The sequence below is a fragment of the Canis lupus genome, chromosome 17 (assembly GCF_003254725.2).
Source record: "Canis lupus dingo isolate Sandy chromosome 17, ASM325472v2, whole genome shotgun sequence".
Lineage (NCBI taxonomy): Eukaryota > Metazoa > Chordata > Mammalia > Carnivora > Canidae > Canis > Canis lupus.
Window position 1 is genome coordinate 12245131 of NC_064259.1, and position 25221 is coordinate 12270351.

The window sequence follows — 25221 nt, forward strand, 5'->3', positions numbered from 1 at the left end:
TCCTCCTGCAGCGTGGGGTGTGATCCTGGAGATTGAGTCCCATGTCAGGCTCCCTGCATGGAGCCTGCTTCTCCCTCTGCCTGTGTCTCTGCCTCTCTCCCTCTCCCTCTCTCTCTCTCTTTCTCTATGTCTCTATGAATAAATAAATAAAATCTTAAAAAAAAAAAAACAAAAACCAAACAAACAACAAATTTGAAGGACTTGCTTGTCTTGACTTTATGACTTATTATTTGTTATAGTTTGGTATTAACTGGTGAAAAGGATCAATAAATCAATGGGGGAGAAGAGAAAATCCAAACATAGGACAGTTAACTGATTTCTGATAATGGCATTCAAGCAATCTACCTGTTGTGGAACAAGTCGATAACACATGAAAACAATGAGCTCAACACCTTGCTCATAAAATAAACAAAAATTAGTTCATGGTTGGTCACTGGTTTAATGTAAAGCTTAAATTTCTATAACTTCCAGAAGGAAACAGCAGAATGTCTTTAGGACCTTGGGGTGGGCCATGATTTCTTAAAGAGGAGATAGGATGCACTTGGCACAAAAGAAAAACAATGATAAATTGCACTTCATCAAAATGTAAAACTTCTGTTCATGCAAAAACCAGAAAACAGACAAGGCACTGAATGAGTGAAGACATTTGCAAGCTATTATCTCACAAATGACGGGTATCCAGAACATAGTAAGGAACTCCTAAAACGTAGTGATATAAAGAAAAACAACCTCATTAAAAATGGGTAAGAGACTTGAGTGAACAATATATTCTAAAAATGCTAGGCAAATATTCAATAAGCACAGGAAAAAGTGCCCAACATTATCAGTTATCATGGAAACGCAAATGGAAGCCACAATGAGAAAACATCTCACAGTCACTAGAGTAGCTAAAAGGAAAAAAGGATGGACTATATTAAATTTTGGAGAAGACATGGAATACCTGAGGACTCTAGATTGATGGTAGAAAAGGAAAATAGTGTATTCCATTTGGTAAACTACTTGGCAGTTTCTTGAAAAGCTGCATATAACTGACCTAACAAGTTTACTCGTCATTATTTTTCCAAGAGAAATGATGCACACAAAGATTGTTTAAGAACATTCACAGCAGAGGGATCCCTGGGTGGCTCAGCGGTTTAGCACCTGCCTTCAGCTCAGAGCGTGATCCTGGAGACCCGGGATCGAGTCCCACATCAGGCTCCCTGCATGGAGCCTGCTTCTTCCTCTGCCAGTGTCTCTGCCTCTCTCTGTGTGTGTCTCTCATGAATAAATAAATAAAATCTTAAAAAAAAAAAAAGTTCACAGCATGTTTACTCATAGTGGCCAAAAACTGTCTTGGAGACTACTCCAAAGTAGATGTGCAAAGGACTGAGAAAGTGGGTCACTCTACAAAGTTCTGGTTTACAGCTAACTCTATATTGCCTGCGTGGCAAGGGAAAGATAGGGAAACAAGAACCAAAAGGAGTCTTCAGTGACCTATTCTTGGGACCTCAGCTCTGGATCTGGGAACTTGAAAGGTTGCTCGGTCAGCTCCCCTGTCGCAAACCTTCGGGTGGGTTAATGCTTCACTTGGACACATTAGCTAAATGTGGTTCCCAAACTGGCTGATCTTCAGAACCACCTGAGAAATGTGGGCAAAAGGAGATTCCTGGAACCAGGCCACTGAATCAGAATTTTGGGAGAGACTCGGACAACTATGTAAAGATTATATCCACCAGATGTTTCTAATGATCATTTCGGTGTGGGAATCACTGGAACTATTTCGCTGGAGGGCTAATGCCTGCTGCCCACTTTGGGTGCCATAACGAGTGGATTCAATTGAACAATTATCAGCAGACCTTCAGGCATGCATCTTCTTATACACTGTCCCCAGAACCATCACTTAGGCAAGATTAGGTTGCATTTTATTTCCCCTCTGCTTCCTAGCCTTCAAAGAGGAAATGGAAATACAACAAGGAGGTAGAGACAGAAAAAGAAAAAAAAAAAAAGTAGTGGGATAAAAAAAAAAAAAAGCAACAACAATAAAAAAGATGTTAAGTGGTTGTGGAGAAATGTGAGCAGAGAGTGTAGAACTCACTGCAAAGGTCAGACAAGAATTTAAATTAAATCTACACAACTGGAAAACCTTAGGACAGATGTGTCTAATTTTGCCTTATATTTTGACCCAGCTTAATTATATCTATTTGACCCAGTTCAATTATATTCCATTGCTGACTTCAAAAAGAATATTCAACACTCAAAGCAGAGGTGCCAAATTCATTTAAGCTGTGGCTACATGCTGTTTGGCCTTCCTTCCTCCCTCCGCTGCTTTCTTCTTAACTCTTTGCAGTCCACCCTTTATTACACAAAGCGATACATCTTGAATCTGTCCTTCCGGGGGCTACAGTCATTGGGCAGCTCGTGGCCCAACCTGTAGGTCCCTTCCGAAGCTTTACTCTTCCTGAGCGTTCTGCAGCCCCCAAATCCATTTATAGTCCCTCTTTCTTTACTATCTGTGTGTCCTGACTACCTCGATCTAGACTGTTCTATTCCATCCCTTCACGTGGCCAGCATCTGTTACTAAGGGTAGTTTGGTGATCAGTGCTGCATGCTCAACACAGGCCTAAGTGCTGGGCTGCAAACCCGAATGGCGCCCAGACCCTGCCATCAGGAGGCTGGGTTTAGTGTGACATTCTCCTTCCTTATTGTTCAATGTAGTTAGTCTCTGTTCCCAATTCCCTGACTCATCAGCCTCCTGTTAAGCATGAGCATACCTGAAGTTCCCACAGGCCAAGCTCTTGTCTGCTCTTGGGTTTTCCCTCAGGGAGTTCAGCTATTTTTGAAGTGGAGCCCCATTTAAGAACCACTAGCCCTGAGCTTCTGCGACTGCTGTGGTCTAAGCCAAGCCAGACTTCCGTTTCAGCAAACACGCGCTGCTTGGTCTAAATTGGGCCTCTTGCTGGTCTTCAAACACGCCCTTCCTATTCCTAGCCCTATTTCCACTGTTGGAAAACTCCTCTCCCTAAATGCCGATAGGACAATCACCCATTCTTTAAGCCCATTCCAAAGGCCCTCTTTTGCTAGATGACTCTCCAATTCCTTCTTTCATTTCCTGAAACTAGATGTATGCTCTTTCTTCCTCTTTATGCCAGGGCCATGGTGTGGTCATAAGCCTCTCACGTTTTGTCGTGAAAATGTGCCTAGGGGCACCTGAGTGGCTCAGTCGGTTAAGTGTCTGCCTTCAGCTCAGGTCAGGATCCCGGAATCCTGGGATGGAGCCCTGCATCAGGCTTCCTGCTCAGCAGGGAGTCTGCTTCTCCCTCTCCCTCTGCCTCTTCCCCAGATTGTGTGCTCACTCACTTTCTCTCTCTCAAATCAATTAATCCATCTTTAAAAAAAAAAGTGTCTATATTACCCTGCACCCCAGCCTGAGACTCCAATGACTGTCCTTTTGAGCTGTCTCCCCAATGTTTCCTGGCTTACATGGATGTTCATAACCATATTCTACATACTACTGTGCTGAGCTAAAATCCACAGATTCAGAAAAATCATGACCACAGCTACCTTTGCAACCCTTCTGGTCCATCACTATGCTTTTGAGAACCACCTTTAGGAAATAGGATTTTCAGCATCAAAAAAAAAAAAAAAGTATTTTTTCCATGAGATGTCTTAGTTTGTAGATAACTAAGATGTCCCTCTCTAGCTGGGAATAGGATGATGGTTGTCGCACTTCTAAGAGGCTGCTTGTGATGAGCTCTGGAGGAGGAAAGCCAGATAACTGGGTTCCATCTCAGGTCCTTTACTCATTCCCTATGTGACGTCAGCTCAGCTAGTTATCATTTCAGAATCTCAGTGAAATAATGTTAACCTTCTATAGAATTGATGGGGAAATGAACAGTATATATATTTTTGTAAATTTATAGTTTTATACTTTCCTATGTATGATTGCTCTAGGCTTAATTAATGTGCTACAAGGCAGGAGAATCCAGACCACAAGGAACATTGTTGAAGATATTATAGTAGATCTACAAATGGGGTTTTTGGTACCATAAACTATCATCAAATTTTAAGATATTTAGATGTTCTTTTTAGCCCCTGTGATCTTTAAAAAAAAAAAATTAAGAACTATCCAAAGAACAAGACTGAGCAGATTACAGTGCTGGGTCAGAGGAGAGAGGAAGAGCGATCTGTCTGCCACAGCAATGGGCCAGGGACCCTCAAAACCTCAGAACTCTGGTACTCCAGGAACACCCGTTGAAAACCACTGCTTTAAATCCCTGCAGATTATAATTTTCTCACTTGGAAGGCTTTTAAAATTAGACTTCACTTGGGCAGCCTGGGGGTGGGGGGTGTTCAGAGGTTTAACGCCACCTTCAATCCAGGGCCTGATCCTGGAGACCTGGGATAGAGTCCCACGTCAGGCTCCCTGCAAGGAGCCTGCTTCTCTCTCTCTCTCTCTCTCTCTCTGTCTCTCATGAATAAATAAATAAAATCTTTAAAAAAAATAGACTTCACAAAGAACTCAATACTACTCTTTGTAAAAGCATGGAAAGCCAAGAATCCAGGAATAGCTACACAGACAAATGGGGCCACTGAACACGGTAGGCATTTATGAGCAGGATATGCAGGTGCATGTGGAATTTAGAGTTTCACAAAAAGTGCAGGCATTTAACTCCCCTAGGTGTTTATATGCCTCCTCAAGTTTTGAGTGAATGGGGTAATTTACTTTCACTACTGTTTTAGACTTTGTACATGCTGGATGCAACCGTATAAAATGCATGTGACAAGAAGTGGAAGGAATCAACTAAACATGCAAGTAGGAAGGTAACTGGGAATGAGATAATAATTTAAAATAGATAATTTTAAAATTCTTTAAAGTTATTCTTAAATCTCCATTTTAACAACAACAAAACAAAGATACGTATATTGGAGTTGCGAAAGTTACACCAGCAAAAAACCCCATTCCTTTTGATGTCTCAAATTACTCTGGTATTGATCCTACCTATGCCACTTAACCAAGCTCAGCCAAACCAACCCAACCCCATGTAACCAAATCTATCCAAACAGCAGCAGCAGCAGCAGCAAAATGAGTTAAATCAGAAGTGAAATATTCTTCATTGAATATAATCTAGATTCGATATTTTTTTAGAACACATGAGCTTTGGGGTCACTTTTCCTTTTCATGCAGCTAATCTTAGACTTACCAAAGATTTTAAAAAGACATATCTAGGGAACAGTCACCTTTTGCTTTACAGTATCTTGAAAGGGTTTTCTAGCATTTACCTAGAAAATCTCTGTTAGCAAGTTTAATCTATAAGGAAATTCTAACATTTTTTAATATACATAACTACTTGAAAAATAAAGTTTAATGTAGATTAAAGTTTGCAACAAAGGGTGAATACTGGGGAAAAGGACATTTAATGGGCTTGCTACTGTGGAACTGTAATTTAGAAAAAGGGGAACACAAGGAAACATGAGCTTAGTTGATAAAACATGAATGTGTCACTCATCTGGAAATATATTCAATCAGAAAATAAACAAGATAAGAAGAAAACCCTCTATATTTATTCAGTCATAATTCACAAGCCATTTTACTTTAGAAAAAATTAAATTTTTGATAAAAGAAACAACTGTCAGATAAAAGGGGTATGTCTCAAAAGTCTGGGGTAGTTTTACATAATCAAATAACAAACAACAGATAGAGAGGACTCAAAAATAATCTATAAGCCTATTTTCTAGTTTTGATAATTTTTTCATGTCTAGTGATATTTGTTTTATATTAATATAGGTAAAATACTACATTACATGTGCTATTTTCCCTAGAATATAATATAGTGTTTCATAAAAATTAAGAAAAATACATGATGATGATTGATGCTAACTGATGAAAGCTGATTGGTTCTAAAACCAAAGAAAGCCATGGACGCATTAAAAATATTTTCTATTAGATTTTTTTTAAATAATGGGAAAAGAGAGATGAAATAATCTTTGAAGACTCAGAAATTCGTAATGACATGTGGATTTAAGTATCATATAAAATCTTTATAACTTTTCCATCAACAAGGTATAAAGAAAGGAAAAAGTCCCCATCAATATCTTTTAATTTTTGGAACTTACTTTCAAAATCCAGGAAAAAATGTGGATAGTTTTCAATTTCCCTGGTAAGGACTTTGAGCAGGTTTCCCATCCCAGCAAACCTAGGAGAGGCAACACAAAACCAAATACCATTAGCAGGATGAAAAAGACTTTTTTTTTTTTTTTAAGAAAACAACTTCTTTTTAAAGAAAAGAAACTTTTTTTTTTTTTTTTTAGGAAAACAGGCTTCTTAAAGGGTTGGATCTATATTGCTAACTTGCATAAATCACATCAGGCCCCCAATAGTTACATCTGAAGACTAGATATAAAGCATCTCCATACCAGGTGATGACTAATAACTTAGTAACTTCTTCCTGAATCAGGTACAGATAAATATCTCTGAGGTGCTGGCTCTCTCAATGTTAGGGGTATCTGGTATAAACCATATAAAGTATGATGGTGAGAAGAATGTCGCAAACTACCTCTGGAGAATACACTTGTGTCTTGTATATCATTAACTATAATGACAATTAATCAAAGAACACTCTATTCTAAGAATCAAGTATTTTTAGTTAAACGAGGCAGAGCTTAGGTACATTCTATATTGTTTCCTTTCCCCCTTCACCAATTCCCTGATTCTTTACATTGAATCGTTCAGCATTGCTTTGTTTCCTTTCCCACTCCCGTGGGAACATACCATGTTAATGGACAAGCAAGATGATGAGGACATTATTGAAATATCTGTCCAGAAAGGAAAGTTTCTTAAAATTCCTGAGGAAAAGAATTTAGAAAACACAGATTTAGCTCTCCAGGCACCCTGTGTGATCTGTACAGGAGGCCAGATTTTCCAGAAATGCAACTTCTTGGCAAGGTAGAGGTCTCATAATTTGACATTTCAGGGGAAACAAGAATGGCTGCTTCATGAAGTGCAAACATGAAAAGGTATTTATTTAATCCAAAAAGTTATTTTCAATGAAATTACAGTGTAATTGCATGGGGGAATCAAACCAACAGAGAAATACAGATCTGATACATATTTGCAATCCCAACTTAAAAAAAAAGAATAGGGAAAACATAATTATATTTAGGTAATCAGCAAAATTTCTACTGCTTTCTGCTCTAGAGATTAAACTATCTTCTTCAGGAGGCCACTGGTCCATTCACTCATTCAGCACATATTCACGGAGCCACACTTTGATGCTGGGTCCTGTGCTCATTGGAAGGCATTTCCCTAACACATGACTCAGACACCTCAGTTTGTAAAGGATCAACTCGAAAAATCATTGGGCCAGTAAAAGAAAACTGCAGTTTCCTGTGCACAGGGCTTCAGACAGTGTTATGCTGATACAGGAATTCCTAAAATTACACCACTATAAGAAAGATGTGAGAAGAGGAGAGAGCTTTGTGTGAGACAGTCTGTAGCCAGCAGTTAGCTCCCTTGGATGCAAAAGGTGATATTCTAGTTCTCAATCCCCCCCTGAGAAAACACTCCCACACATCATCCATTGCATAGGTCGATCGTGTGAAGCCAGAAAAGAGGCTGCAGAAGCCTGATTTTGACCCTACTTCTGTGTCCTGCTACCTCTGCTACCCAGAGCAAGCTGCTTTATCTCTCCAAACCTCAGTATTCCTATCCGTAAAATGAATTTTTGAAATGTATTTAATCGAATCTTGAAGATTAATGAGATCAAAATATAAAATGCTTAGCACATCACTTATAGGAAGTGCTCAAGAAACATATGTACTACGAGTATGGATAATGATGATGATAATTACCACCATCATCATTATCATGATTATAACACCCTTCAAATTCTTATTTAGGATTATCCTATGGAAGATGGATTAATAGGTTGTCTGCAGCTCTAGGGAAGAGAGGTGGGGTCACTGAAGGACTAACTCAAGATCTTCATTCAACGTCATGAAAAAAAAAATGTAACCAGTCCAGTTGTCTGAATATTGAGGGATTTGCCTTGTGAAATAGTGAGTTTCCTGTAACCGGTGGTGTCTAAGGAGAAATGTGCTCTATCAACTTGTAAAAATAATATAAAAATGAATTACGTGTTGGGCAGAAGGTCAGACAAGATACTTCTTAGACTTCTGCCCTCTTGAGGTATATGACTGTCTGGGCATGCACATACACATGTGTGCACACACATACACACGCCTATGCACACACGCACAGCACACACGCTAGGAAGCAAACACCATGCTTCTCCCAAGAGAATCTTCCCTGTTCTGTCATTTTTCTCTTCCTCTCGTGCCTTTACGCACATTTCTTTTAAAGATATTTTTGAGCAAAGCTCTGGATGAGCTAGATCCTGCCAAATTAAAGCTCAGAACTGGTGTAGTCCACCCCTGCCACTGGGCATCATTCACAAACCCTCCTGGTCTCTTGGAAGGAATCTGTTTCCAGCTTAATGACCAATTCCAATTCAGACCCGGAGACGCTTCTGGTAGGAAGATGATTCTACTGTTTAGTAGCAGTCCCAACTTTCACATAAAATGCCTTAATGGAAGTTAACTATTCTTGATTTTCCTGGTTTTGCACTATTAATGTGTCGCAAGAGACCTGAATGGATTTAGCTTCCTCCTAAAACTCTGTCTTGTGCGTGATTTTACTGTCAGACTACCTGGGTGGGAAATATGTCAAGCCTTTAAAATTAGTAACAGACTGGAAGGAACAAATGTAGAAGTACATTCAAATATCAGCTGGCTACAGAATTCTTTCTGTTCAAAAGGTCATTTAAGCTGGCTGGTTGATATGGTCAAACATTTTCCAACTTGATCCTAATATCAACTGCGGTCAATTAAAGAACTCTCAGTACTCTATATGTTTCATATCCTCAATAGGAACTGTCCGGAATGATGACTACAGGACACTATGTAGTATTAGAGGCAAGTCCAGTCCCGTGGAATCTGCATTTCAATACATACTCTTCCGATAAGTACAGAAAGATTTGATGCTTCCCACTTCTCTTCAAGATCAACAAGAATTCATGGAAGTGTATTCTGGTTTAAGGTCTGCAGAATGAGTTAACATGACATAGACGGTCACTGAGAAGAGATCCCGGGGGTCCACTTGGAGGGGATCCTCATCCATGGGGTTCCACTATAGCCTCAGTCATAATCCTCATGGCGGTGACTCTGCAGTCTTTGCAAATAGCTCCTCAGTGCATATAAAATACATTTCTATGTAGCATGTTACTAGTGAGCTGGTTTAATTCATTAATGAGAAGGTTATTTTTAATATTTTATCTTGTGCAATAAAAGAACCTACAATACATTATTATACATAATTAGAGAATGCAAATACTTATATGGCAAAAGTGGGGAGAGGAGAAAAATTAAAGTAGACTAGGAAGACGAAGGTAGACAGGCAAGCAGTATGTGAATTATAGGTCATCCTGGCCATAAGGACTTCCGTTGAGTTCAGAGGAGTGTTTGATTTGGACCTGAGCTTCTGCTAGCCAGAGCAAAGGAGAAGAAACCATCCCTTCCAAGATTTAGTGTCCCCGAAACAAAAACAAATGGGTTATGCTGAAGAAGCAGAGTTTTGTGTTTTGTTATTTTTTGGTGTTTGCTTTGTTTTGTTTTTGTTTTGATAGAAAGAAAAAAGGAAAAATTGATCATAGCTAAGAAACAGTTGAGAAAAGAGAAATCTCTGGCTAAGGGCAGACAGGGGAAGTCATTCATATCTGAGGAGGAGCCAAGCGTTAGAGCTCCCGTGGGTACAGAAATGGTTTCGCAGCTGAATGGGTGGCGGAGCAGCTTGGAGGCAGTCCAGGGCTGTGCTTGAGAAAGTGGGGACTCTCGTTTCCACGTTGTATTTGGTAACGCCACAGCTACAGACTGCTGCTGGGTCTGTCCCAAGGGATGCCAGCTACTTGCCATTCTCCCTTATGGTGCGGGAACTTAGAAAGAATACAGAAAGCCAGCAGGTGCTCCGCATCTCCTTGGAGGACCTTAACCTTATCCATCCACTTAAATGGATGATGAGCATTCTGAAGATGATTCTTGGCAGTATTCATAAGAAGAAACTGTTTACATAAGTTCAAGGGATAGGAAAGTTCTCCCTTGTAAGAGGGAGAGGAGAACCAATTTGATGGAGCGAAGTATAGCTAAAAATGTAGATGTTCAAGTACTAAAATACTAGAAACAGAAGTCACAAAGGAGGACAGTAAGAGGGATTCCAGGCATAAAAGGGATCAAATAATAATGTATAGAGCATATTTATTATTGAAAAGAGTATGTTGTCTATAGTGTGAGGTGTAGGCTTACTTTAAACACACACACACACAACTCCTTTGGCATCTTCAGATATCATCCTAAAATGAAGCCTTCCTGGGACTTGCTATAGCTACAGCGTGCACCTGAGTGTTGTGAGATCTGAATTCATTTCTTCGAGAAGAGTCTGGCAGGGGTGCAGCAAGGGAAGAGGACAAGGTCTTAGCTATCAGATACAAAGAAAGGAAAGGAATATCAGTTGGATAAGTGCTTATTAAGGGGTGAACCCTGAAAATACACTCTCTGACTCTTTTACTTGAGAGGTCTCTTGCTTTTGGACACCTAGCATTCATTGGAAGGTGGTTCTCTTTCCATCGGTTACCACTCTGGATGGCCTTTTGGTCTTAGGGGTACCAGTCTTCTTCCGTGGCTGGATTTTCCCAGGACTACCTCTTCTCTACCAAAGCAAAGGTCCACTGGGTACTTGGCCATGTTGGCTTTAACTTTTGGCTGGACCTGTTTTCCCATGGCATTGTAAGCTAGGATTCACTGATAAAGACTAAGACATGTCTTGAGAATTGGAAGCACAGCGTAGGTCAAATAACAATATGGCCAACTGATGTTCTCAAAAGATGTATAGAGTAAGTAGTAGATTTTTCACACAGAAAAATTTGAAAGAACTGCTCAAATATAAAGTGCCATCCAATTCTCCCTTTATTCTGGTGCAATTCATTTCAGCTGTGAGCCTTGGGTTCCTCGTCTTACATAATATCTTCTGTATGATGTTGTTGTAAAAACTAAATAAAATGAGTGTGAAAGATTGTGTATACTGCAAAATGCCATGCAAATATTAGCTACAATTATTCAGCATTACCACTCATTTTATGGTTTAAGACATTCAGAAAATCGAGGAAATATAGTATCTCCTGACTCATATAAATTCCATTTCTCTTCATCTTTCATGTTTGGCCTCGTAAGATCCATGTTTCTTTATGCCAATCACGTTCACTATCATCAGGTCAATACTTAAAGGCATTAATAGTTAGCACTGCAAGATACTTTTCTATGTGCCAAACACTGTATTTTAGATGTATTTTTCTTATTTTATCTTCCAAATATACCTAGGAGAAGGTCTCTTTTCTAGGGATTAGAAAATTTAGGATTACTAAAATTAAATATAGAAGCTGATTGAAAAAGATACAAATCATTATTTAAAAACCACAAATTTTCAAAAGAACAATATTTATGCAAGTTTGTAATAATTAGAGGCTGAGGTCTTCAGATAACTCTGTATACATTATTAGCTGTCTCCAACACAAAAATTCCAAGCATACACAACTGCTTTTGAAAACCGAAAGAACTAGGCCACTCTTTTAGTAAATTCTAGAAAAATCATTGAAAACTTCAAGTTTTAACCAAATGGTTGTGTCTGCGATTGTGTACCATTTCACAAATACAGAATAAAGTCCAAGGAAAACACAAATACCTAATGAAGAGAACCCTTTCTTCCACCAAAGTGCCTCATGAAACATCTCCATTGAAAAGGAATGAAATGCCAAAGGACAGAGAGGTAACATATAGATTTGCCAGCAATTAAAGAAGAGGAGGCAAGGATTACTGCCCACTTGGTCCTGGGAGGCTTGGTTCCTTCCAGTGTTGGCCTTCCTCAACACTGATTCTCTTGATGACAGTGACCTATCTAAATTAAAAGAAAAAGCAAACTCCTATCCTGACAACAGAGATCTGATAGCAGTTTGGTGGGAAGTTTCTTCCTCCTTCCCTCTTTGTTTTTTTAAAAATAAAAAAAGACACCTGTAACAATTACCCAAGGGAATTACTCAGTTACTTGTTGAACACCCTGATGGCACAGGGCACTGGGGGTGGGGTACTCAATGACAGAAGGCAGGGTCTCAGCACACAGGTGATACTCTATTTAGGGAGATAGCAACCTGCTTAAGAATGTGATCTATCAAGGAAGCATATGACAAATTTCTGATCAACAGTATGTGCTCAAAAATGTTAACTGAATGTGAAGGTAATAGCATGTATTTGGTATATATTAAGAACCAATCAGGGTGATTATAGCTTACTGTTCTATTACTATACAGGAGAGAGACAAGAACATCCAAATTTTATTGAGTGTCTACTGTGTGCCTGGCACCATGCTTGAGCTTTCACACATTTTGGTTCACGCAAACCTCACAGCAACCCTTGAGCTTGCTATAATTATCTTCATGGTTATTGGAAGAAAAAGAGGTTCAGGTGGATAAAGCATCTTTCTGAGCACTACAGGAGAAAAAAGGATAGAGTCACATTTGACATTGAGAGTCTGGGACCCCAAAATCTATGCTCTTTTCCCTCAAGGAGGAAACCTGAAGCTTCAGACCCCTACGAGATATTTGTCTGGGGACTTTGGGAGTCCATGAGCTGTGGAAATTGCAGGCAGGCTAGCCTATTATTATATGCATGCACTCTCTTTTCTTGGAAAAGGATCCACAGTTTCTGTTCCATTCCAAAGTAGCCTGCTCCACACTAGCACTGCTCAATCCCTCGATAGATAGCGAGGGATGTGAAAACCATGGGAGGTGGAGTCTCCCAGAAAAGCTGGCTTAATGATGTGAACTGTCCCCAGGGCATGAAGAATCCTATGGATCTGGACTGGCCAGGAGAAGCACTCCACCTGGGGAAGCGGTGGTATTTAGGGACGAGAGGCCAGCCAAAGGCATAAGTTGGGTGACTGGTCAAGACTTAAATACAGAAGTCTTACTTCTCAAGTTTCTTTTACTGCTATATAACTTTGAAATGGTTTCTTTCACTTTTTTTTCCCCCAAATAGTCTAGAAGGAGGGCGTTTCTCTAGTCACTAAGGGAGTGTTCACAGTGCCTACAGAGATAGCCCGCATGTCCCTGCCAAGGGAGGCTCTCATCTCCCAGGGGCAACAATTTGGGATGTGCACATGGTATTTTCTATGACTACTTTCTTGGCTCTGAGAGCAAAACCACTTCCACGGGAGTTAGCTCTAAGCCTGCTCAGTAGGAAACAAAGATTCTCTTAAAAAGTAGTTCTCTGTAACATTTCCAGTTCCAAAAGAGAGGAGAAAATTAAAGGACACACACACATACACACACACACATTTTAAGTTGGAACTCTGGTTTTGTTTGGAAGCAAAAAATTGAATAATAGTATTAGTTGTATTCCCAAAGTGTAAAACCAAATAAAAACCAATTTGAGCTTGTTTTTAAAAAATGTGGTCATAGTCTGAGAGGAAATTAATCTGTTTACGATCAGTAAGACATAACAAAGGATTTAGGCCCAGGGTGCAGGCATCATTGTGAGTGCTGACCTTTTCCTACATGCACCAGAATTTCAACACCAATTTTCTTGATTAGAGAATAGGCACTCAGAAGATTTGTTTACTAGTTATGACTATTTGGAAAGAGATTTCCAAAGCCAAAACTACCTTTGTCAATAAAGAACAGAAGGTAAGAACAAAAACAGATAAAACAGTAGCTCTGCAGGGTGGGTTTTCTTGTTGTTTTTAGATTTTATTGATTTATTTGAAAGAGAGAGACAGAGAGAAAGATAGCAAGAGAGCATGAGCACAGTGAGGAGCAGAGGGAGAAGCAGGCTCCCCGCTGACCAGGGACCCAGATGCCAGGGCTCAATACCCTGCCCCTGGGATCATGACCTGAGCTGAAGGCACAGCTTTACCGATTGAGCCACCCAGGCACCCCACCCTGCAGGGGTTTATCTTCTAATATTATTCCTTAAGGTCTAAGATGACAAATACCCAGTGCCTCTATCAGAAGGGATGGGTTTTGTTAGCACTTGGAATGAGCTGATACCTTCTAGCATGTACAATACTTAGCACCCCTGCCCCTGGTACAAAGATTTTAAGAAATCAAAGACTTTGATTTTTTATCTATAACTCAGTATTTTGGGGAATAAGAAGTCCTGGTCAACCCTAACATTTTCTGCAAGATATATTGCAAAATATGCAAAATATTGCATATTTTCTGCAAGATAGCACATAAGCCACAGACCAATCATGAAAACAACAACGACATATATTTATATAATAAAAATTCATCTTCATTCAACACGAGCATGTGTCAAATGTAGAAAAGGTGTCATTGGACCCATTTTACAGACCAGAACTCACAGGTCAGGTATAGGAAGACTTTGTCCTTCCCAAAGTCTTCCAGATGGACTCTCGACTTCCTGATCCAGAGTCCCAAAGGTCAACACAATACATTCTACATTAGAACTGGGATCATCTTTCTAAAGCTCCTATTTTACTTAAAAGCACTGGCTCAAGGACCTAAAATACATTAGGGTCGAAGAAGTGACCAGAATGGAGATGTCTGGCCTCTCAGTCTCATGCTCTGTCCACCACCACAAAAAGTAAATGAGACATCCAATCCATTCTTTAAGACACAGAAAGCAGAGTGCAGTGCCTTGCAATGCCAGTGGAGGGTTTCTGCACCAAGTTCATAAGGTCTCGCCAGGGTGGGCTCATGGGCCACCTAACAAGGATACCTCCAAGGATGGTTCATACAATTGTGCTCACTTCTTTCTGCCCCTACTTTGCTTATCCTAATTCCAATCCTCAGCCCAGCTCACCTGCATCCAGCAAATAGCCCCCATGCCGGTCTTCCTGATTCTAGGCTTGTTACCCTGCCATTCATCTCCATATGACTGGCAGTGCCCTCTCCCTAAGCATGAATCCGATTATGTTACTTCCCGGCTTAATATGCCTCCACTGCTCCCCAGTGCTTGCAGGATATAATGCAGCCAGATTCCAGATACATGCACTGGGCACAGAAAAACCTGGCCCCTTGGCCTCTGCTCATCTCCTCTGGCCCCTCTCTTCCTCCCTGTCCAGGGACCCTGCACTCCACCCACACCCTGCCCTTCTCTCAAAGGGCCTGTTCTTTATTGCCTCAGGGCCCTTGCACATGTTTTTCTTTCTGTCTACAATTACAATGACAACGAGCATTTTTTAATGCTTTACAGGCCATGGTGATGAGAGCTTCTCATGTATTACCGTATTTAAATTTTTACAACCACCATATGAGGTAGGAACAGTTGTTATCTCAATTTTAGAGATGAAGAAATAATCTTAGAGATTTAGAGACTTGCTCAAGCCCACAAGTGGCAGAGTAGGGTCTGGAATCCAATTCCACCTGCCCTCTAAGCACTCTGGTTCTTGGAAAGTGTCTCTCTGGAATTTTCCTTTGAAGTATGAGTTTGGAAACCAGGACCTTCAGAAGGAGCCCCCTGACTCTTCCCTACTCTTTGGCACGACCTCAGGTAAAACAAATCCACTCCCTCGAGTGAGCTCTGCCTCCCTCTGCTCACCTAACATGCTGTGTTGACTTTGTCACAATGCCTATCAGCCTGGACCATGATTACACGCTTTCTCCCTTACGTCTCTCAAGGTGAAGTCTTCTTGGGCAGGGCTGTTTTTACACCTTACTCTATCCCCATCATTCAGCACAAGAGCTTGCACATAGTTAACACTAAAAAAAAAAAACAAGTAATCCTTAAGATTGCTCTGCCCAGTGGTTCCACAGCATCAACTGGTCTAAGGCAAAATAAGAAAAACAAAAGCTATGTCATGAGCCTTGCAAAAAGCTAAAGCTGTTCAAACATTTTTATGCTGTGGTGTTTTTATTTATTTTACAAAGTGAAGGTGATAGTTGCATCCCAGATCCCCAAAGTTTATTTTGAAATTTTACTGGTTTTTGAAATTTCAAAAAGCTAGGAACTGCTAACCTGGTCAGTTACTTGCCTGGCCTTGGGAGCAGAGCTCCAATGGGAACCTGATCTCTGCTCTCAGGCCAGTGTTACGTAGTTTTATCCCAAGTCTGACCTCCTAACTACAACAACAGCATCCCGAGATTTCCCCCAGCAGAATAGAGAAAAGCAGGCCAGCTCCAGCTTTAAGAATGTTTCTGGGGCCTGTCTGTGAATTTAGGAGGGCTATTAAGACAAGCTACCTTTCAATCTGATCAACAAGGTTCAGAGCTGGAGAAATCATCACAAGGACCAGGATGGCAGCTGTTGCCAGTGACACCAGAGGCTTGCAGACTCCCCACATTGTCCTGGAAAGCAAGCAACCCCTATGGCTCACCTCCCATGAACCATCAACAGCATCCAGGGAGCTGTCCCAGGAGGAAAGCTCAGCCCCCAGAGTCTGCTATTCATACAGCTCATAGACACTTTCTCTGGTAACCACAGAACCCCCTGGTACAACATTTACATGACATGACTGCTTTGAATTATAAGCAAAACCAGTTAACCCTCAGCCTATATCAGATACAAAATGCGGGGCATTAAAAAAAAAAAAAACACTTCTCAACTAAAATAAAGGTACATTGCCTAAGCAAAATAAGCACCTGCTTTGCTGGGGAGAAAAATGCGCCGAAGGAATAAAGTAGCTCAGTTTATAAATTCCAGGAGCTGGAATTTGCTAAGCCAGGTTAGCGATTTTAGATAGCTGGGCTGGGCTGGAATGCCCTTCCCCATCTGCCACTCCTGTAATGAAGTCGTAAGGCTCTCTGTTGTGTTGCCGGATGGGTTGCCAAGAATCCAACAGATGATTTCATTCTGAGATGAAGGAGGAAAACTGAAGTAGAGCGAGTCTATTAAAGCACTTTCATCTGACAATAAAAATGAGTTAATGGCTAAAATGTGTTTTCAAAACGTTTTAACACTACAAGTAATGGCACTCAAATGGGAAAATGCCTTGAATATTCTCATCGATCATTAATACCATGGTGTCCCTCAAAAGGGTTTGGCATTCCCCGTGGAATACAAACTGTTTGAGTCCAGTTGTAAGGCAATCCGTGGGAATTCTCAAAAAAAAAAAAAAATACCAAGAGACCATTATGGAACTGAACGATTAAGTGCAGGTTTAAAATAGCCCTCTCAATATCTAAGTTCAGTTTTCTAAAATAGACTATTACCTCATCATAGCTAATTTACCCCATAAACATCAATATTAGAGCAGCAAAAAGCCTCCAAGAAACGAGGGCAAAAATCAGATTCTTTTTCAGGGAATGAATGTCAACATGCCCCCCAATTTCAAATGTTAGTGAAGGTGGAAATGATCAAACTGGGGCTTTGCTCTGGACCAGCCCACCGCTGGGAAGTCATTAGTGAATTTGTTCCCTTTCACTTGTGAAATCAAGAAAATGGTTATGAGAAAACGGGCTATCCAGAAAGAGGGCTGACAGTCTCAGCCCACCCAGGCCAGTTTTGCCTAATTTCAAAGGGAAAGTGACCCTTTGCAGAGCCAGCAGCCTGGGGACCTAAGTGCTAGTCTTGGAAATGCCACTTGTGTTGGGTATTTATTGGACTTCTCTGGGATGGCCTCAGTTCAGTCTAGAAACCAAAAGGAAACAGCGAGAAGTCACTTAAAAATTTGGCTTGTTCTGACCATCAGTGATGTAGTTAAGCACTGTCTATTCTCTGGGATGATAAATCCCCCTTATCCAGAATCCCTTCTCAGGGAAGTAGCTCAACAAGTGCCAGGGGGTCCCTCCCTCTGGCGGAGGAGCTGCCCAGGAGTCCTGGTACATGCGCTCTGGATCAAACCCTTCCTCTCCGAGATGCTGGAAGACCTCTGCTCCTTCCTCCTCTCCTCTTCCTCCTCAAATTTCCACTTCTTCCATCTAACCTTTAAATGTTAGTCTCCAGTTGTCTCTCTTCACGCCTTTCCTGCCCTCCCAGATGAGACGGTCCAGACTCCCAGTTTTTTTACCCATATATATGCTGAAGACTTCTCAACCCCACCTGGACCCTCCTCAGCTCCAGGAGTGTAAATCTAAGCGAATTTCCTGAAAGCACAGTGATTTGGGGGAGGGTTTTAAGATCCTCTGCAAAGATCCCCTCCCAACCCTTGTTCAGTGAAAGGCACCATCCTTCAACTAATTGAATGAGCCAGAAACCAGTGTCATCTGAGATTTCTGCACCTACTACACACCACAGATCCATTCTCTGACCAAAGCCTATCCACTTAACTTTCACATCAACTGGAGATCCACCCCTCTCCATGCCTTCCCTTTGCCACAGTATCTCCTTATCACCTCCAGTCACTATCTCCACCTCCCTCATCCCCACTAATGCATCACCGGATACTCTAAGCACATCAGATCACGTACCAGTCTCCGAGCACGTTACAGGAAATGCCACGTGCAAGACGAATGTTGGTGGATTAAATCTCTTCCATTTCTGCTATCTTACAACATAACATTAAAAAAAAAAAAACACCCAGATTTCTCCTTGTCTCTGTCTGGTTTTCATTCCATAGGCAGCTGTGTCACACATTTGTCCTTGAAGTTTCTTGGCCTCCATAGTTTACTGTCAGGTGGTGAAATACGACCTAGCAGGTTGACGCACAGGGAGGTGCTATTGAAAGGAATTCTTCTGGGAAGTGAAAGCCCCCTGGAATATCCCACCCATCCCAGTGCCGTGGGTTGACTTGATTTGTAAGTCTAGATTTTCAGATGCTGAGATTTCTTAAACTGGGGCCTACCTGTATACCAAAGGAGACTTGGAATTGACATGTCAAAGCATTAGGGGTATTACTACTTCGCAGGTCAAATTTATTTTGGGGGGCGTGGGATGTCAAAAATTATAAAAGTTCCAAAAAGACCAACAAAAGCCCTTTCACATATACTAAAAACCAGAAGAATCTGAAGCCAAGGGAGGTAGGCATGCTCCATTACACCTCAAGCATTAAGGACATCTAAGGGCCTGAAAACCTCCCTTGAAATCTCAGAGGCAGAGGTGGTTCTGCTTTTGTTTTCAGCTTCTGAAGGCAGTGATCAGCTTGATTTCAAAGCATTGTTCATGGCAAACCAAACTGACATTTCAAATAAAATCCCTGGCTTCAACCCCAAGCAAATGATGAAGACCATCAACATAGGCTGGAACGGGAGAGGTGGGTGGGGTGGGTTTGCTGAGCAATGGGAGACGTGGCTCTTGTGCAAGAAGCTGCTTCCCTAGGCAGACTCCATGGCTGAGTGGGACGTGAGGTTAGTTGGGTAGAAGGAAGGCATGTTTTAGCATAAATATCTTCCAAGCTGGCTGTCAAAATAAGATGAGTACAATTTTTTTTTTTTAAGATGCTATTCAGGGCCATAAAATCTGACCCAAATCTCCCTTTCAAGTTTCAGCTGTTTTGAACACTATGTACTTTGGTCACACAAGAATATGGACAGTGCCAACAGCTCTGGCCTCCTTCTTGCTTTTTTTTTTCCCCTTTTGCTTATGTTATTCCCTTTGCCTGGAATGCCCTTCCCCTCTCCTCTGCCTGCCGATGATCTGTCTATGTTTCAAGACCCAAATCAAATAGCATTTCCTCCCCAAAACCTCCTACCTGACTCCCAGGCTGAATGAACCACCCTCCTTGCTGTGAGTTCTTTCAAGGCCTATGTCTTCTTCATTTTCAGAATGTTACCCATTTCAGTTCATCCTCCCTACTCCTCCCCACTGAGCACCAAACACAGGTCCAGCACACAGCCCTCTTCACTTATGTCTGCTGAAACGGATCGGAAGTGTGAGATGAGTAGTCACGGCATAGCAACAACAGTGAGATGTCAGCTCTGAGTAAACTCCACAGAGAAAATAGTCATTGGGAAGAGGAAGAGGTCAGGGAAAATGAGCATTTCCCAAAATAGACATGTTTTTGGGTGCTTGACTCTGTAGTTTTATGATCACAGATGACTTTGAGAATCTGTCAAAAATCAGCCTTCTCAGAAAAATGCACACACCCACAGACCCACATATTATTTTTGTATGTAATTCCAGGCGGTACTGTAGACACACCAAAGCCCAGAATGGAAATTCCTCATCTGTTTTAAAACCACCGATTTCAGTGTATGGGCATCAGACAGGACGAGGAAGGCATCTTCAAGTGTGTGAACCATGGACCGCACTGCAAAGGAAAGGGAGTCCTTCAGTGGGAATAGCATGGGCTCTGGACACCTTGGACAAGTCGCTCTCCTGATCTGAATCTGAGTTCTCTTCACGTGTAAAATGCAAATCATAACACTTCCTTTGCAATGTTGCTATTGAGTAAATAAAGATAATGAAGGTTAAGTAGCTAGAGTAGTACAGGGCATGCAGTCAGCTCCTGACCACAAAACTCGTTTTCTGCCCCTCTTGTCTCGTGTAGCAAAAATTGCAGCCACCATGCAAACAAGTCATTTCCCTTTTAGCAAGAAACACTGCACTGCTGCTTTGGAGCAAGGGGAGAAAGCCGACTCAGACCACCGCCTCGGTGAAGACGTGAAGCTGGGTGCTGAACGGCTGCTGCGCTCATTCGCATGGCCATTCATCATACAAGAGCCCATTTATGACAAATACAGGTCCCTCCCTTTGCATGACAAGGCGTATGGGTCCACAGAGCCCCATTATCCAAAAAAAAACAGAGCATTGTGGGCGACGCAGGCGAAGCCGAGTGCACACACACAAGCGGACATTGTAAGGCTGTTTGCACAACCCCGCAGTGCTCCTCGAGGATTTCCTGCCAAGGAGACATTTAGATCTCAGAGTCTGCTGCAGACATTTGCTCATTCAACATGGCTTCGGGCTGGAGAAACCGGGTGCGTGGTCCCCTCTGCTGGCGGTCCCCGGAACCACATGCTGGGGACACGGGGCTGATCCGGTGCAAGGTGCTCTCAGCAGTCCAGATTCTTCTCTCCCGTCCCTTCCTAAGCAGTGCAGTGCAATAGGCAGGAGCTTGGGAGTCTGCAAAGTAGTTCAGATCTCAACAGTACCATGTATCAGCTGCAGACCTTGGACAAGTCACGTTGCCCCTCCGATCTTCCTCTCCTAGCGCTCCTGTGCCTGCGGCAGGGCCTAGCCGAGACGACAGCAGGGCAGAGTGCCTGCAGATGGCCAGTGTGGAATGAACACCTGCTTCTGGGAGGGTGGGCGCTGTCCTCTGACCTCTGGAACTAGGAAAGGACATCAACAAGCACCTCCTGGCAATGTCTTTGCTTAAAACTGTAGCTGGTGCTTAGAGCGGAAGCGTGACTCTCTTTTCAAATTGTCCCCCCTTGCTTTACACCATGTGCCGTGTTGGCATGGGCAGCACTGTGTGTCCCCTCAGGCTTTATTTCCGTGGCCCCTGAAGTGTCCGATGTTCAGGCCATGCTTAATTTGAAGGTGAGGGGGCTTTTGCTGGCAGAAATTCTCAGCTGAAAGGTGTTTCTCAAAAATGAGAGAAAGGCCATGCCCTTGAACTCCTTAAGCTGAGCTGTGATCTGCTTCCTGACTGATGCTCAGGGTTAGCAACGGCAACAAGGACTGGGGATGCATCCCAGCTCAGCCAGCTTATGCGCTGGGTAATTAATGGTCTTAATCAATGTATTTAACAACATTTACTTCACCGCACCCCCCCCCCCCCGAGGTGGAGTTTCAATATAAGTAAAACAGAGATTATTTTAACCTCTTCAAGGGTGATTTTTAGAAATAATGAGACAGCACGGGTAAGCAGCCAGATGCGTAAGTGAGTTGTCATAACTCACTGCTACTCTTGTTATTTTTCTTGTTCCAACCACTGGTCCTAGTTCTGTCCTCCTGGCCATGACGAAGAGCTCCTCTTTCCTACACAACTATTAATATTTTTGAGGGCTTTAAATACCATCTTAGACATGGATGCCGATGACTTCCCAATTCATACCTGTTGCGTTCATCTCGCTTGAATTCCTGACTTGTATATCCAATTGACCACTTGACTCCAATAAACAAGTGAAACTCAACATGCCCAAAACTAAAGTTTTGGTATCTCTCCTCAAAAATTTCCCTGCTCCAGTCTTCCCCAACTCAGCCAATGGCAATTCTATATTTCCAGATGTTCAGTCTAAAAAAGGTGGTGTTCTCTTAGACTTCTCTCTTTCTTTTAAAATAGCCCATAACCAACCTAACAAATACCATCAGCAACATTTTAAAGATATATCTTGAATCTCATTGCTTCTCACACCCTTCATCACCAATGCCCCTAGACCAAACCACAAGCCATCACCTCTTGACCAGAATATCATACTCGTCCCTTAAATAGATTCCCCAACTCTGGTCTTGTCAGTTCCCAACCTCTTGGTTAATTGCCTATCTGGCAGCTATAATGATACCTTAAAAGTTGCATCATGCATTCTTCTGCTTAAGTCCTTTCAGTGGTATCTTTTTTTACTTAGAGTAAGGTGCAAAAAAAAAAAAAAAAAGGTCCTTATCACAGTCAACAAGGCCCTATGTGATGGTACCCCACAGTGAGTCATCTCCTGCAACTTCCTGTCCTTCACTCTGCTTCAGCCACCTCTGCCTCCCCACCATTTTTCTTGAACTTATCACATATCTTTGTGCCATAGGACCTTTGCACTTGCTAATCCTTCTGCCTAGAATGCTCTCCCCCAGTATATCTGTATGGTTTTCTTTAGGCCTCTGTCCACTTGTCAGTGGAGCCTAACCTAACCACCTAGTCCAAAATAGGATTTCACCCCACCTCACCTTACGTGACCCCCACTGTCTTTTTCATTTAAATCTCTATTACCATTGACATATGTACCTTCAACTCCTAGGATAGGGCCCGACACATAATAGGAACACTACACTTACATATAATTTTGGATGAATGTAGTCATTCGTTCATGAACAAAGTTCCCATGACCCCATGGAGCTTCTCTGTCAACAAATTTTTTCCTCCATATCCCATGGGAGGAGAGGCTCTCAGGTCATCTAATATTTTGGTCAGACACGGTCATTTGCATAAGAATGAGGGAGAAGGGTTACTACAAGGGATGGGGAAATGCATAACCAATGAGCATGGTCCTAATGAGGAACAGTATGAAATTGTAAGATAGAAAATGCATTGTGTATGGGGGGGGCAGGGGGGAGCAAGGTCGGGGGAGAGAAGGTCGGAAGAAGCAGCTGAGGACTGATTATAGAGGAACTTTGCAACCATAGAGCAGAAGCAGGGAGGGACATTCCTGGACAGAAATACAGCTTGGTGCCTTGGGTGGGTCAGATGGTTATTGTGTAACTCAAGGCTCGAAGGACACAGGACATACCATGGACTATAATGCCTCTGTAATGCCACCGAGTGTGCAGAGAGTCATGGGCTCTGCGTCCTAATCTCATTTTAGTCACTTATTTGCTACAGGACCTTGGGGAAGGTCATTTCCTTGCTCTGAGCCTCATCCTTATCATCTGTTGCCCACCAGGACTGGCTCAATGATCTGGGAACTCCCCCTTGTCCCAACATCCTAGGGTTTTATACAGTGAAAATGGGTGACAATTTCCAAATATATACCCAGGCAACCTAGTGCCAAATCATGAGCTAAGTTAATTAGAATAGGGATGCACCTTCCATTTATGCAACAGCATTACATACTAACAGCACTTCTGTGAGCCGTCCTGCTCTTGCTTCTTAAAGCCATTTGGATTTCAAGTTATAAGGCAAGGACAGTGAGGCTAGAGCCCCGGCACTTTCAAATGTCCCGTGCTGTATCAAAATTGTCCACTGCTGCAATCAGGGGGTGCTACAGAGTTAGTCTGTGAAAAGGGAGTAATTCTGGAATCTGGTGGAATGCTTATACTATGTCAGAGAAACTGTTCTCAAGCCCTTGTGTGTGTTTGACGCAGCAAATGTCATGAAACGCATAGGCATACAAACTTACAAATGAATCTCATCCATTCAACAAAGTGGCCCCAAAGTAGCTCTAGGAAGCGATGCTTGGACAGTCTGGTTTAATCTCTCCTGTGTATTTAAAGGTCTAATATGACATTCTCTAATTCGGCCCCTTTTCCTTTGGAATTTGAGAAGCAATTGAGGGCCTGCCATGTCCCAACCCTAGAAGCCCAAATCAGGTCTCCTTACAATTATAATAATAGCACAACTGCAACATGAAGGCACTAGACTGGGGATAATTTGCAAATACCAGAGCTCTGTCCTTTGGCTTTCAAATTTCAAATAAAAAAAAAATCCATGAGATGACAAAGCCATGATGTTAATACAGATCCCATGTCGAGTTACATTGCCCAGGAAATGGCAGCATTTCCTTGGAATTAATAATAAGTTTTGTTTTTTTTCAAAATTTCTAGAAAGTACCACATAACCAAAGATTTTGTATAGTTGCCAAAACTCCACTGGCTTTGCCAGGTTATCTGCCAATTTATATTCAATATAATTTAGCTGATCTCCCACCACCAATGAATTCCAATACCTCTCCTCACCCGTGCCACTTGCTCCCAAATTTAAGTGACCTCTTCCTTCCAATGACCCTAATATCTTCAATACCTAGCACAGTCCTTAATAGAGTATTGAAAGTTGATGCATGGTTAAGGAATAAACATACAAACATTTGCTCATTTTGGAGGCAACTGCTCAATAAGACTCAGTCCCTGCAGTGGTCTGAGAGCACAATCCAGTGAGGGCAAGAAACCATGGTCAAAGCCCACAGTAAAGGACGGAACCTTCCAGGGAAGACTGTGATTTGGGTGAAAGGAAAGTGTTCTGGAAAAGGGGTGCAAGAGAAGAGGTGACTCATCTGGGCTGGAATAAACTGGAAGGCTTCATGTAAAAGGAGGCTGTGTGTGGAGTCAGGAGGGAGAAACTGTCAGTGGACGTCCGGCTACTGGTGAGACTCGGGAGCTGGAGGGAAACCAACCCCAGGTCCCTCACCGCTGAGATCACACCCCCTTGGTGGGGGTGGAGATGAGGGGTCCTGGGAGTAGCAGGTGTCACAGGCTCAGCTTTGAGATCCCTTGGAAGATCCCAGTCTTCTGGTTATGATGAAGCGGTGGGACTGGTTTTCCTATGTGCGTTTACACCTGCTCTCAGTATAGTTCTCTGCCAAGTAGACTTCCATCCTCCGCTGGTCTGGGGCCTGAACTGATGTCTGTCCCATTCTCAGGGTGGGAGGTGGTGTCCTC

The 25221-nt window shown here is 42.2% G+C and overlaps 1 protein-coding gene across 5 annotated transcripts in view; it reads right to left on the reverse strand.

Annotated features, from left to right (window-relative positions):
• CYRIA (CYFIP related Rac1 interactor A) overlaps positions 1–25221 on the reverse strand; it is a 103409-nt gene that overhangs the window by 23298 nt on the left and 54890 nt on the right. For all 5 annotated transcript variants that reach the window (XM_025454612.3, XM_025454613.3, XM_049095664.1 and 2 more), the window contains one exon: positions 6094–6173. In XM_025454612.3, coding sequence (XP_025310397.1) covers positions 6094–6163 — 70 coding nt within the window. In that variant the 5' untranslated portion in view covers positions 6164–6173. The remainder of the gene's footprint in view (positions 1–6093; positions 6174–25221) is intronic.